The following is a 15472-nucleotide window of genomic DNA, read 5'->3' as shown; positions in this document are numbered from 1 at the left end:
GTTTTAAATGAAAATGAGAATAATTATGTAACAAGTATCATTCCTTCTAATATCGCAGATCATTAGATTAGATTTAGATTTTTTTTTTTTTAATTATGCAGCGCGTTAACTTAATTGTTACACCGTCAGACGGCATGCTGGGTACAGCTCACTCTCTGTCGATGTCTGTGTAAGATTTTGCACTCAACTGACACATCTAGCATTGCTAGGAGATGCAACTATGTCATGGCAGGTGTATTATTAGTTACGCAGTGTTGAGTGTGAAGTTGTTTGGATGAGCGGCTCTCATGACAGCTGCAATCAGGTACACCTTGAACGGGCACTGCTTAGTCATTGATAAATGCTCATGTGTTTATCGCTTTCTAAGCATGAATCGGTATATAAAAATAATAAATTAAGTCATAACAGGTTTCATTGATAAAATGGCTTTTACAGTAAATTCAAGTCTGCAGTTGTAAATGTTAATGCAGAAATGCCCCGCAGCTCTTATTACAGAAGGTCAGAGGTCAAATGGTGCATTGGAGCATGTCTTCCTGATACTGACTAAAGACCTAAAAAGGCAGTGTCCGATAAACATCTGCAAGAGAGATTTTTATTTGTCGATTAAATCAACTAATCGATTAGTGGACAAAATGGTATTAGTGTTAATCGTCTAAGAATGTCTTTGGTGGAGGACAGCCCTACAGTAGAAGTGTGTGAGTGAGATGAAGACATTCCTGCCAAAGAGAGCCTCGTTGGTTCTCAGTGGCTTTAACTTTGCTTTTTTCATTTCTAAACTGAACTTTAAACTCATTTTGAAGTTGTAGCTTATGTAAGATCACATACACTTTGGGGTTTCTTATATTTCAAATTAACTTGGTACCTTTAAAAAAAAAATCGAATTTTACTTTTACTGAGGTTTAAAGTACTTAAAGGAGTTTTTTCCTGTAAAGATATCTCAAATACGCATGAAATGATTTGCATGTAATTTGGTGGGCATGCTCGTGAGATTATTTGCCACCATTCTTTCAGCCTTCTGAAACCTACTGAGACAGGTGCAGCATGCTCTTGCAAGTTCCACGTAAGGATTGCAGAGTCAAGAAATAGGGTTTTACTTTACAGAGAGATCAAGGGTTTGGATGTAAATTTGGACATTTTCCTTCCAACAAAAAGCCGATGTGAACCTCCAGCAGCACCTCTGTTCAAACTCCAGCAGCTTTACGCTTTCATCTCGGGCTGGTGACTCGTACTCTTAAATTCGTGGGCTTGGTTTGATAGCTCAGGGCTTATGCCCTTTTCTATCCATAGAGGAAATGGTTGGAGGGAGGAGAGAGGAGATGGAGGAGGAGCCCAGTTGGTGTTGAGGCATCATGGCCCATTCACGGGCAGTTGAGGAGTTTCTTTTTTTTTTCTTCTTTCCTTCCTTTTCCTCATAACAAAATAAAATAAAATTAAATATGGATAAAACAAAATGGAGAGAAAAATAAATTAAAGGGACTGTTTGTAACTTTTTACACGTATAAATCTACTGGGTCGGGATCCCATGCACGCTCCCGTATGTATGCGCGCTCGTTTATGTATGCACGCTCCTGATGCGCGCTCGCGTATGGCCGGAGTCTCCGCTGCCTGCTTGCCTTCACTCACACACCGCGGGCGTTCTGGCTGTCTCGCTCCACCTCTAGACGTGCATGCGCGCACATTACACACTGCAGAAGAGTTAGTTTAGCTCTGAGAATATCTAGTGAATATTCAGTGGACATTTGTGCAGAAATAAATGCTGCCGCTCCTCCAGACCAACAGAGGTTTCCTGTGTCTTGTGAAGTGACGGGGCCCCGCAGCGAGAAACGTTATCGTCTCCGACCGGGTGCCAGTGTCTCCCTGCGGCCGCGGTCGGAAGGCTGAGGCAGGAAAAGCCAACATTAGGATCAGCATTGATTCATTGAGAGACCTTCATCTGGTCAGCCAATATTACTGCCAAGCAGGTGAAATATAGAGTGATATTGTGGTTTTAGCTGATGTGTGTCGCCTCGCTGTTTTGAGTGATGCTCGTTCATGTCTATGTAGAGCGAGCACAAGCGCAAGCCGACCCTGACTTTTGTTGATTTCACGGCCACAGGTGTCGCTGTTAACAAGCATTTTTGAAAGTTACAAACAGTCCCTTTAAAGAAAGAAAGAAAGAAAGGAAACTTAAAAAAAAAAGGCAACATAACTGGGCAAGATCAATATCATGTGACTGTGTGTGAGAGGGGTTGGGGGTGGCTGGCTGTCAGTCAGGGTGCAAATCAAATTAAGGCTGGTGACGACCTCCCTGTCCACACACCACCTCCACCTCCACCTCCCACCCTCCCGGTAAAGTGATATCACACGGTGTCAAGCTGTGGTGCCAAACCGCCCCCCGGTGCAGCAGCAGCCACGCCGAGCGATGCCACTCAGCATCAGGACCACCACCTCGTCTCATCCGTCTCCAGCGCTCCACAGAGGAAGAGGAGGAGGATGCCATGAGATTCCCCACAGGCCCTCACTTGCACCTGGCTGTGCGTGAACCGGGAGGATAACCGAACCGACCGGAGGATAATGACGTGATGGTTCCGGTTGTATAGCGAGAGAGAGCGCAGGAGGGTCTTTAATGAACCGGTGCTGCTGGAGAGAGAGAGAGAGGACATCACCGGACTTACAAAGAAGAAAACGGTCTCTCAAACAGGTTGCTGAGATTTCCTTCAATCTGAAAGGTATGAGGCTTTCTTTACAATCCTCCGTGCGCCACTTCAGAGCTCTGCGCATCCATGTATCCGCTTAATTAGAGTAGAGATGAGGCTCATCAGTGATGTAACAGCTGATAAATTGACCTCCAGCCACCCATTCACTTCAAACCTGAGCTTAGAAAAGTGTTTAATGACGTTTTTATCGTTTTATACTGTAGTTTGACATTACTTGCAGTGATGTGTGTCCTGGATTAGTAACATAATCTGGACAGGTGTAGAAATCGATTTATAATGGGGGTTTATCTTCCATTTTATTCCTGTTTATGGTAAAATCAATACACAGAAGTCTGTTTGCAGTATACTAGAAGAGAAATAGAAAGACAAAGAATCATATGCAACATTCATTTCTAGTGCATTAATGACATCTGTACTTTATCCTGCATGATTATGGCCACTTTTATGCTGATTTAATATATGATATATGTTTTCTATATGTTAGATTTCATATATGCATGTGCAAAACTATTTTAACAAACCAATTTCTTATAACTTATGAGCACTAAGGCGGTGCAGGAGCAATTTTTGTTTATCTTTGCTAAACGGTTGTTTATACTGTAGTTTGATATTACTTGCAGTGATGTGTGTCCTGGATTAGTAACATAATCTGGACAGGTGTAGAAATCGATTTATAATGGGGGTTTATCTTCCATTTTATTCCTGTTTATGGTAAAATCAATACACAGAAGTCTGTTTGCAGTATACTAGAAGAGAAATAGAAAGACAAAGAATCATATGCAACATTAACTTCTAGTGCATTAATGACCATCTGTACTTTATCCTGCATGATTATGGCCACTTTTGTAACATGATATATGTTTTCTATATGTTAGATTTCAATTATGCATGTACAAAACTATTTTAAAAAAACAATTTCTTATAACTTGTGAGCACTGAGGCGGTGCAGGAGTAATGAATGCTATGAAAGCGGATTTAATGAATGAATTTATGATCATTTACTGGATCTCTGCAGTGCTGACCACATCACTGCTGAGGCCCCGAGGCGTCTCCTATAGCATCATTGTTCTAACTGATGTCATGTCTCTTTCCCAGGGGGCTTTGCAGCACAATCGAGGATCCTATCCCCCCAGATGGTGACTTGTACAGGTAAGGGGGTGTGTTTGTTTATTGTCTCTCTCTCTCTGTACACACACACACTGTTTGCCAGGCAGGTTGTTGGCGTGTTGTCTCTGATCTCTGCACCTCAGGGATCTCGCTCTGGGCGAACTGTGTGTAGCTAGAAGTGTTCACTTGTGTTTCAGCTCTTATATCTTCAACAGCTTGTTTAGATTTCAATGGTTTCCCTTTTTCTTTTGGGCATTATCTGCACAGAATTCAACCCCTGCTCAGTGCACAAATCCCAGTTTTATTCGACCATAAATTATCCAAAATAAAGGAGGTAATTATGACACTCCAAACACAAAAGAGGAGGCCAGAGCGAGTGTGTGCGTCGTCAGTCACATGGAAAAAACGGATGACTGAATTCCGTTTAGACTATTTGAAAATCATCCACTTTTCCTCCCCCCTTTTTCTCTCCCACTCCTTGCTGTCTTTGTTTGCCCCTGCTCTAGCAGTGGGTGTCTCTGTCCTAGATGTGGATGTGTTCCTCTCCTCACACGCTGAGATGAGTGCTTTCAGAGGCAGACGAGGCAGAAAAGTCCCGATTTTACTACCTGGCTAAATTGCCCTGTGATGGAAAAATATTGTTAAAGGAATGATACTTGAATAATTGAAGCCCTAGGGCTTTAAAATTGCAGGGACTCACTGTGATTTCCAGCGCAAAAGTTGGAGGCCACCTCAACGAAATATTCATATCATTATTTAAGAATGGAGATGTATCAAGGAGCCGGTCAGGTATACTGCCACCCTTCTCGCTCCATCTCACTCTGTGTAGGGTTTCTGTTTCCCATCCATCTCCTGTTGTAGAATCATCCCAGCTTCTCTATTTGGGCCCTTTTGAAATGGATTAAAGCTCATCCACATAATGACTCTGCCACTAGCTAATGTCTTCTGGGAGCTTAGAATGAGTTTCAGCTTTCAAAATGATTTTTTAAATACCTATAACGTACTGCCGCGCTCACATACTTATTTATATTCTATTGATCTGCAAAGACACAGAATGGTGAGACTCTAAAGATTGATTGATTAGGGCACTAAGCCAGAGTGATTTCCAGGAGAGGTTCTAAAGAATGTATAGGATTAAAAATAGATTATAATGGGTTGCAATGATTAGCCGATTACCTTAGTTGATTAGCTGATTGACAGAAAATGAGTTGATTCGTTATTTAAGGCCTTTATCAATCAAAAATGTCAAACATTTGCTGGTTCCAGGATCTAGAAATATGAGGATTTGTTTGTTTTATATCATTGTTAATAGTTTATTAACCTTTTCCACTCCACCCCTCTTTTTCATAGACCCATTTTTGTCTTTTTTACGGGGGGACAGGGGGTCTTTAGGAGGAGATGGCAGGTCAGCAGTATGTATGTCATGTTGGTTTAGGGACCCCAGTATGCAGAAAGCATTTTTAGTAGGCGAAAATAACAAATTTGTACTGCATGCAGAGAACAGCATGGTTTTTGCCCAAAACTCATCATAAAGGGACCCCTTTGAAAATAGCCATGCCAGTTTTTCCTCACCAATTTAGCCTAACTTCCTGACATGCTAGCATGACATGGTTGGTACCAATGGATTCCTTTGGTTTTCTAGTTTCATATGATACGTTAAGCTCCCGCTACAGCCTCTGAAAGACAGTAAACCTGGCCGAGGGCACTGGCGCCCTCAAGGAGTGGAAGAAGTTAATGGCAAACTGTTGGTCGGAGAAAACGAAAAATTTTAAGACTTAACTGAGGAGACCGTTAGCTTAGCATAAAGACAGGAAACAGCTAGTCATCTCTGTCCAAAGTTGAGACAATCTGAGGTTTAAGTGTCGGACTATTGTTTTTGGCCGGGCTCAGTGAGCCACTTCCTACAGTCTCCGCTGGTTGCCAGGCAACCTCAGAGTGATGACAAGACTCCAGGAAGTCACTGCTCCCGGCCAAGAAATAGTCCACAACCTAACCCCACATGAAACCCCAATGTGGGGTTTTTACACTTCGCTTTTTGTACGGATCAAAATAGTGAGATATAACTTCTTAATTAGTGAGCTTTAAAGGTGCTTTCACAAACCGTAGCCCTTTTGGCTCGTCCGAATCTGAGTGAAATTGTTACTTTTGGTTAGTTTTCTATTTAATGTGGTTCGGTTTCACAGTGGACGAAGTAAAGTTGACCGAGGGGCGTGTACGAAGGAGCAAATTTATCTTTTTCGTCTCGAGAGCTTTCTCGAGACATTGAAATGTTTTCACCTTGACTCAGCATTAATCTACTGTGCGCACGAATCTCTTCTCGTCCAGTTTATCCAGAATTACTTTATAAACAGCACTATTTTTGTGGACTTTATTTAGCATATTCTGTATGTTCTCTTTGGCCTAGATGTCAAGCAAACATCGGACTTTGTTTACCTGTGTACATCTCAACAAATGCCTGCAAAGGCAGCCTGCGTTTTGGTTAGCTTGACCAACTCTCGCAAGCGGTCATGGATCAGTTGTTTTGGTCCGCATCAGAGTTCACAATCACCCAAACGAACCACACCAGAGTTTGATTAAATATTCAAATATAAGAGTGGTATCAATCCTCCCATCTAACTCTCAACAAGAAATTAAACAAGCCTATTTCCCAAATTGTTGCACTGTTCCTTTAACTTGTAGATAAAGTTTGGTTTAGTGATTACATTTTCCGTTCAAAGCTTCTCTAGTTTTCCTGGTTCTCTCAGGCATCACATGGGAGTAAAAGCTCTTAATTTCAAAACACAAAATCATCACCACATCATCCCACGTGAAACTTAAGAGGGAAGCGTTTTTACCTCTCCAACTTTCGATTAGGGATATGATCGGTGATGTGTGTGTGTGTGTGTGTGTGTGTGAGCCGGTTGTTCACCCACGCACGCTCGTGTGTTTCTGTGCGTTCGCATTTAGCTGACTGCTAGGATCGTTTCATTTCCCACAGAGAAAACAAATTAAAATATAACACCTCTCTCAGCTGCCTCTCATCTCCTGCTTTTCACTGTGTCAAGAGACGACAGAACTGCTAAGTATAGTTCTGCAAGTGGAGTGTGAAACCTCTCCACCTCTCAACATTTCCAACATTATGAAGGTCGAAATTATATGATGTTGCGGTAGCTTGAACAAAGGTTTAATCATATCACCAATTAAGTACGGGTATGTTTTATGTATGAAAGAGCAAAAAAGAGCACTCTTCTTGATCTGTATGTTTGGGTTGTATAATTAAATTCAACATCACAATATTAATAAGAATATATTGTTATCATGATCAAAAAATCACAAGAAACGGCCTCAAGCTAATGTTCAGTGCAACATTCAACATTGTTATCACATGTGAAACAAAAAACTTTGTTAATTGATTTGCTAAGTAGCAGGAGCCACTGGTTTTAGAAGTCCTTTTTTATGACTTTGCATTATATTCTCATTTTAAAGTTTTCTCCCAATGATATCCTCAATGTTCTTCAGGATGGAAACACAGGAGTCTCCTGGATCATACTGTAGGTTTATGTTATGGCAAACGAGTGTGAATTATTTCCAAGAAGACCAATTCATTCCGTCCGTTTGGTATGGCAAATAGCACTAAATACTATAATAAAGAGCCGCAACAATTGATTAATCTGTCAATTACTTTCTCAATTAAGAGCCCAATGAGACATTCAGATTACTTATTTTATCTTCAACAGTACAAAAACCTTAAATGTATTTAATTTGCTATCATATACGACAAAGAAAAGCATTTGAGAAGTTGGAACCAGAGAATGTTTGGCATTTTGTTCTTGAAAATGATACTGAATTGATTACTTGATTATCAAAATAGTTGCCAATTAATTTCCTGTTGGTCGACTAATTGATTAATTGACTACTCATTTCAGCTCTGCTGTGATACCCCTGTAATAGCTTAACTAGTAAAACTAGCACAGACTCTAAAACTGAACTGATTTGATGTTGACTATATTATGAGGTTTCTACAAAGTTTACATTTTAGCTTCAGCTCGATGTTAGCGTTGCATGCAGCAGAATTTTAAGATCTATGATTGGATGTGTTTCACCAAAACACTATTCAGGAGTTGTAGTTGACTTCTCCTTTGAAGTTTTTAATGTCTCAAACTTTTTATGAAAGACGATGTTTCCCAATGCAGGGGGTCATCTTGTGTAACCTGTCCCACCAGGGACATGAGCCGTCTTTGGAAACTATTTGGAAAAAGGGCAGGCACTTTCAAAAAAAATACTTGGCAGGTGATTGGATGAACCATCTGTCAATCAAATTCTTGGCGGCAGAAGAGCAAAAACTTCTTTTCCATCTAGAAAAGCCTACAGTGCCGTTCTTTGCTCTTATATAAATGAAGAAATACACTCCAGTTCTGATATAACCGATGTTATTGCAGCATCTACACTAACCTCTTTATGAGCAACCATTGTTTAGAATGACTAGTTGCCTCTACGTGTCATTAAGCCACGCTCGTAGCTCCTCACAGGATGCTGATTGGCCCGTGGCCACAAACGCATTACTTGACAAGATGGATTTTCATGTGATATGTGATCCCACCATTCTTGCATGATCTCGTAACATCGTGAGAATCCAGTTGCCGTGCGAGGTACTGCAACATCTTTTGTACTGATGAGTTAATCTCATGTCCATTCATTCCTTGGAAGTGCTCCAACTGCCGGTCACCTAACACGGCCGTAAAATAAGCAGGACTTTTACTTCTTGAACCGTCAACTAACTCCACCCACTAATCCTCTCTCTCTCTCACACACAGACACACAACAAACCGCTGAGCATTGCTTTTGTGCTTCAGTCAAAATCCCTTCAAATCTCAGGGATACACATTTCCTTCAGCATTTCTCTTGTGCAGTGAAGAACTGGATTCTTTACTCACTGTCACTAAAGCTCTTTTGACAGACACAAACTGTCTACTGGTCACCTGGGAGTCGTACGCTTGATTACTTAAAGGAGGTTTTGTGTTGTACACATCAGATGTTGGCTCCTCTGAGACCGTCTCATCCCCCTTCACCCCTGTCAGTTTAACAAGTCAGCATCTGACGGGGATTTATGGCAGATCCTCTAAATCCCTTTCAAGCCACATTTTTTTTTTGTGAGAGTTCTTATATGTGTGTTTGCTCGGATTTGTGTTTGCGTGTGTTTTTCCCAGTTGAATCCGACAGCTCCGAACCCACTGAGAGTCATATATGGACTGCGTTGGTTAAGATACTCTGACAGCGCTAGAGTTGAGTCTCCAAACCTCTGTCACTTGGCATCTTTGTCTCTCCAGTCTGTTGGAAACTCTCTAATCTGAGGCTTTACCTCAATGCTCCCTTTCTAGCATAATTCATCAAATTCTCTTATTTTTTGTTCTAGAAAGGTTCCATTGCTTTGTCCGTGTTGATATACATCATATAGTCTCTGCATCATTTTGCTATAGTGGCTTCAGCAGTCTTGCCATGCCGTGAAAGCCGAGGGAATTGAACAGATAGACCAGGAGTGGGATGATGTACAGCGTGGTGAAGGAGGAGGAGGAGGAGGATATGGCTTAAAGAGTGAATGGGAGATTAGGAGAGTAAAGGAGAGGACGAGAGGCAAGAGGAGGACTGAAGAGACATTAGATAGTGAGTGAGCTAGAAAGGGAAGAGATGGAGAAATGGGGAGCAAGAGAGACTTCACATCGCTTTTAACGACATTAGCGTGGCCCGTGGTGTATATAATTTAGTACGATGACGCAATGGAAGATACTGCACCGAGTGAGCTGTCTAGGAGAGAGGCTCACATGCTCATTTTCAACGCACAAACACATTTCTCTCTGTGATTGTGTTAAATTTGTCAGATTTATGTGCATTCGGTGTTAAATGTTAGATTTATGATAAGGGACACACCCCACTATTTCAGTTCAGATGGCTGAAACACAAAAGAGACAGAGGAAAGAAACCTCTGGCTGAATTTCACTCTGGATAAGGTGGGGAACATGTGGCTCCTCAGTCAGGCAGTAGATTTTACAGTTACGTCGTTAGAGTCAACGTAAATTAGTTTGAATGCCACTATTTTTTAGGTTGTAGCTGGCTCAGTTTTGAAAACTAGAGTGGTGATACTGGCATCATATGAAACTAGAAAACCTAAGGAATCCATTGGTACCAACCATGTCATACTAGCTTGTTAGAAAGGAGATTAAATAACGCTTCAAACATACGCTACATTTTGGCGAGGAAAAACAGGCATGGTCATTTTCAAAGGGGTCCCTTGACCTCTGACCTCAAGATATGTGAATGAAAATGGGTTCTGTGGGTACCCACGAGTCTCCCCTTTACAGACATGCCCACTTTATGATAATCACATGCAGTTTTGGGCAAGTCATAGTCAAGTCAGCACACTGACATACTGACAGCTGTTGTTGCCTGTTGGGCTGCAGTTTGCCATGTTATGATTTGAGCATATTGTTTATGCTAAATGCAGTACCTGTGAGGGTTTCTGGACAACATTTCTCATTGTTTTGTGTTGATAATTAATTTCCAATAATAAATATTTACATACATTTGCATAAAGCAAGCATATTTGTCCACTCCCATGTTGATAAGAGTATTAAATACTTGACAAATCTCCCTTTAAAGTACATTTGAACAGATACAGAAATGTGCGATTCATTTACGATTAATCGCGATTAACTATGGACAATCATGCGATTAATTGCGATTACATATTTTAATCGATTGACAGCGCAAGTTTTTAGTTAGATGCCTGAAACGTGGTCTGTGGTTAACACAAGCTTCAGAGATTTTAATGTTTTGTTTTACGATATAAAATATGTTAGTAAGTATGCTGGAGCCTTTTATATGTCTTAAAAAAGGCAGTTGCTACTACAAAACGTCATCACGCCAACGTGTCCACCTTTACAGCCCAGTTGTGTATACACGCGCTTATGTGACCGTGGTGTAGTTTGTTTATAGCCTAACGTTAACTTTTTACTCCTGGAAATCATTTACACTTCAAAAATCATAAAAGTGGTGTTCATTTGTGGAGATTCTTGCTGAACAAAACCAGTAAGCATCATAAATGTGTGTTTGCCACAGAGCTTATTTTCTGCAATAATCCAAAACCCAATGGAAAAATCCCATTTGCTTTTTATCAAGGGAATCCAGATTGGGCTACAAAAATACATCATCCCTGCACCACTCTATACAACAAGTACCAGAATGTTTGAACCATTTCATTAGGCAATAAGACTACAATTCACTATAAATTACAGCTTTGGGAGCTCTTAGAAAATTACATTGATACACCAGTAATGAGAAAGAAGTTCGTCATTTGTTTTTATCAATTTAATTGGGATAATTGAATGTTATTCTTCCGTTGAGAAATATCTGGATGGTTTAGTTAATCAACTTGAACAGTAGATAAACAAAGTCGTCTGGTGTTGTAATTACTATAATGGCAGTGCTTAAAATGAATAATTCCGCCTGAACTCAACCATATAAATTGGTCTAAATTAATGTCAAAATCATGCATTTTATATACTGATGTGAAAAGTAATTCTATCGTATTCATATTTGGATTGTGTATTTATTTGGCATTTTAATGTGAATGCCAAGGCATTCGTACACATGTTCTATCATGCAGCTAATTTATTGCTTTCTGTCAGATGGAGCTGTTTATAAGGTCTATTTGAGACTAGACAGTACATTTTCTGTATGCAGGGGGGAGATAATTATGTGTGCAGACTCTTGATTTCTTTTCATACATAATTTTTTGCTCCTGCGAGTCTCTGCCAATCAGAGCTATTTGTTCAAGATTATTTACCTGCAATGCAGAGCGAACGCTGGATGACTTTAGAAATCACTTGACTATAATTTGGCAGTGAGTGTTTGTGCATGCATCTGGATCTTTTCTTGATTTTACCCCGGCAGAGTATCTACACTATGTTAGATACCGTCTCAGTGGTGTCAGGTGGCAATATTGTATCGATACCAGGACGTCAAGTATCGATCTTTTACCATATAAACTATTAACGTCTTAACAATCCGACGGCTACTCGCAGAGGTTGTGGTGGGAAGAAACCGGTATCTTATGAACCTAACCCAACCAAACGATTGGTACCAACCATGTCATGTTGGCTTGTCGGGAAGAATGTTGAATACCGCTCCAAAGTTATGCTTAATTTTGGTGAGGAAAAGCTGGCATGGCCATTTTCAAAGGGCGTCCCTTGACCTCTGACCTCAAGATATGTGAATGAAAACTCTGAGATGAAGACAGAGTGTTAAATGCAAAATGTTTAGAATCATAATAACATTGTATCGTGACTTAAATATCGTGATAATATCATATCGTATCATATTTACTCTGTTGTTTAATCGCTATTTTGGTATCGAATCCAGGAGATCACATGATGATAATTCATGCAACTTTGAGAGGTGCTGTTGAATCAGTCACACTAGCATAGGAATCAGATTTAGTATGCTGGAAATGTACTGCATATATGCATATAACGTACTGGCCATATGGCAAGTGTGCACGGCAAGGTGCTGCTGCATTCAGCATGCTAATCCATCTACATCTTGAGTGTGTGTGTTTGCCATCCAAAGTGGTCTCAGTCACACTGCAATTGTTGCTTTTAAGATTCCCGCAGCGAGTATAATTATATATAATTCATGCCTGCATTCATGGATCTTATTATGAGCACATATGAAACGGTGGATGTGATGTAAACTCTAGTGCTGTAACAAATAGTCAAGTTGATTAATCTGACATTTTTGATAATAGCTTAATAGTCTGGTTCCAGCTCCTCAAATGTGAGGATTTGCTGCTTTTCTCCGTCATTGTAAATTGAATACTTGGTGGGTTTTTGGACCGTCGATCCAACGAAATAAGCAGTTTGAAGTACATCACTTCAGGCTACGGTAATTTGTAACAGTCACCTGTCATTATTTTCAGCGTTTTATAGTCTAAACAATTTCATAAACTCAAATAAAAAGAAAAGCAAGACCGAACAAAATGAAATACAGTGCCTCTGTTTTGTCTGCTTGTAATGTAATATACTGTAGTCACAATACTGGAATTTCTAACTTCGATATAACACCTTGAAAAATATCAATATTCAATGCCATTTAGATACCAAGGGGGAAAATTGAGACAACATTAGGGCATCAAATTTTAGACTTTCATTCAAAGATAAATGTCAATGTGTCAACTGGCTGTGGGAGAGAAGAGAGAGCAGAAAGCACAGCTGGTACCTGTGTATCGATACTGTGAAAAATGAGTATTGAAACCGTTTCAAATATTCAGTATTGATATGTATCGATACAACACAATAATGTAAAATAAAAGTAGATAGTACAGTTTTCGTACACTGCACATATGGCCTGAAAAGGAATGAATTGGGTGTATGAATATAATCATCAGCTGTATTTCTTTAATTTTCTTCTTCTTCTTTTCCTGCAGGAGTTACAGTGAGAGGAGGTTTTGAGAGTAATGCTTCACAGGCCTGTCATGGTTTCCTACCTTCTCACACTCCTCCATCTCTGCATCTCCCGCTGTCTTCTAATGTAAGTGTCTCTCTCTTCTATAAGAATTACTGCTTTATCAAGTGGCAAAATTACTTTTCTACTAAGCTCATAACGACTGAAAACAACATATTGTTAGCCACAAGTGCCGAAGTCACACCCCCTTCCGGTGGACCACCACGGGACCTTATTTCGGAAAAAAAAAAACGGTAGTAAACGGAGAGAGACAAATATTTATTTGATCCCGTTTGAATCAAAGATATTGGATTTGTTTCGTTTGTCAAATTAAAAGATAATTTTGCAAGTCAAGAAAGTCTCAGTTTGTTGTAAAACTGTTGAAGTATCAGACTGTGAAAATACGTAATTAGAAAGACGACACACCCAAAAGTTGCATAAGTGGCGTCTCTCTAGCTGAAGCTAAGATACCTGTGTGTTTCCTTCTGGGATGAACTCACACCAGCAGCGGGTCTCTTGTTCTTTCTTTTCCCGGCTGATGAAAAGACCAGGAGTCGCTGGATTGAAAAACATCATATGTGTGATTCATGGTGCAATTCAAACAGGATCAAAAAAACATTTATCTCTCTCCGTTGACTACTGTTCAGATTCTTTCCGAAATAAGGTCCCATGGGGTCCACCGGAAGGGGTGTGACTTCGGCTCTCTATAGGATCATGGTGTTTTTTTTCTTTCTTTCCTTTTAATGTAGCATCCATCTGTATCTATGAAACCTGACACATCTAAAGCTTTCTGATAACAGCTGCATGATAACTTACAAGATGTTTCATCAGTTGAGGTTACATCATGATGTTACATGAATGTACTAATTCAGCCTACATTGGTTCTCTTTGCAGGCATTATAGAAACCTTTGTTGGACGTAAGTATGTTGAATATTCTGCAGTAGTTTAATCTCTACCGGCACTACCGGAATCCAGATGTCTAATAAGCTCATTCACAGTCTCTTTTTTCCTCACACTTCTGTCCCTGTCTTCAAACTCTGCCTCCCTCTGAAGGGTTTGATGGAGAGCTGGTCGAATGTCAGCGGGAACTATTGTTATATCCGGAGGAATTCTCGCCGGAGTGATACTGCTGTGCATTGTAGCAGTGCTCTGTTACTGTAGACTCCAGGTATCAGTGTGTCACTGTGTGTATGTACGAATGTGTCTGTGCTTCAGTCATTTCAAAAGGATGCTTGAAAAATCAATATAAAGTTTTATATAGATGACCTTTTAAAAGAAAGTGAGCTCAGCGATGTGTGAATATCACGAGAAAGTTGTAGTCTAAAAGCAGAGTTGGGATTTCTGGCACTACTTCACCTACTACCTTGTGTACCCCTCTGCAGTATTACTGCTGTAAGAAGAATGATTCTGAGGTGGACGTGGGCTCCGTGGTGGGAGCGGACCCTCTCTCTCACTTCCCCTGCAACGCCTGCAACGCTCTCGCCATGGACGGCGCCGCCATCACCCCCGTCTCTCTGGATCAGCTGGACTCGGGTTCTCACCACAGCCACTGCCCCACCTGCTCGCCGTACTCCCTCCGCTCCGGACTCACAGACGAGATGCGTAACGGCGGCGAGCGGCTGGGCTTCCACACCTACTACGAGAACCCGTGCGTCTCTCTCCCGCTTTCTGCTAACCCGCAGAGCGCCTCCCCTCTGAGTTACTACGGTCCCACGGACATGTTTCCTCCTCCACCACCACGCCCCTACAGCACCCAGGTCTGACCTCTGCTGCACCATAAAGACACACACATATAGAAAACCTTTCTGACATTTAGCACATGCTGTTTTGGGACTTCAGGTGATGGATTACGATACAGCACAATTACACAAATGCCCACATTACTGACTCATTCGTCCATGTGGTTGACCCATAAACTGAGCCCACTGACGGAGCCTCTGTGTGGGCAACAAATCCCTGGACCAAACCCACAGGGAGCTACAGACAGCAGCATAAACCAGTGTTAGATCAGCAGGGAAGTGGTACATAGCTCTAGTACAAACCTCATTTTGTTTCACACAAGGCCAAATCACATGCGGTACTAAAATGTGTCTAAATTTAGGTGCAAACGCGCCTGGATTGATGCAAGCCAATTTTGAAGGTGGACAGGGACACACGTGACCATGCATGTAGTATATATAGTGTGGACACAAAA

General features: G+C 40.9%; 1 protein-coding gene across 1 annotated transcript; it reads left to right on the top strand.

Annotated features, from left to right (window-relative positions):
- The first annotated feature begins 2622 nt into the window (after positions 1–2622).
- Positions 2623–15172, top strand: LOC141783070 (protein FAM163A-like). The gene is made up of 6 exons (XM_074660016.1): positions 2623–2708; positions 3792–3845; positions 13261–13364; positions 14172–14195; positions 14332–14446; positions 14661–15172. The coding sequence occupies exons 5-6, from the start codon at positions 14354–14356 to the stop codon at positions 15039–15041; spliced, it is 474 nt and encodes a 157-aa protein (XP_074516117.1). The 5' UTR covers positions 2623–2708; positions 3792–3845; positions 13261–13364; positions 14172–14195; positions 14332–14353; the 3' UTR covers positions 15042–15172.
- The last annotated feature ends 300 nt before the right edge of the window (positions 15173–15472 follow it).

Source organism: Sebastes fasciatus, chromosome 15, assembly GCF_043250625.1.
Source record: "Sebastes fasciatus isolate fSebFas1 chromosome 15, fSebFas1.pri, whole genome shotgun sequence".
NCBI lineage: Eukaryota > Metazoa > Chordata > Actinopteri > Perciformes > Sebastidae > Sebastes > Sebastes fasciatus.
The sequence above is the reverse complement of the archived record's forward strand: the minus strand, read 5'-3'. Positions and strand labels throughout refer to the sequence as shown.

Excerpts from the sequence above, each read along its gene's own strand:
- LOC141783070 (XM_074660016.1), top strand. The coding sequence starts at position 14,354 with ATGTCAGCGGGAACTATTGTTATATCCGGAGGAATTCTCGCCGGAGTG. Across the intron at positions 14,447-14,660 it reads TCTGTTACTGTAGACTCCAG|TATTACTGCTGTAAGAAGAA; the intron begins GTATCAGTGTGT and ends ACCCCTCTGCAG.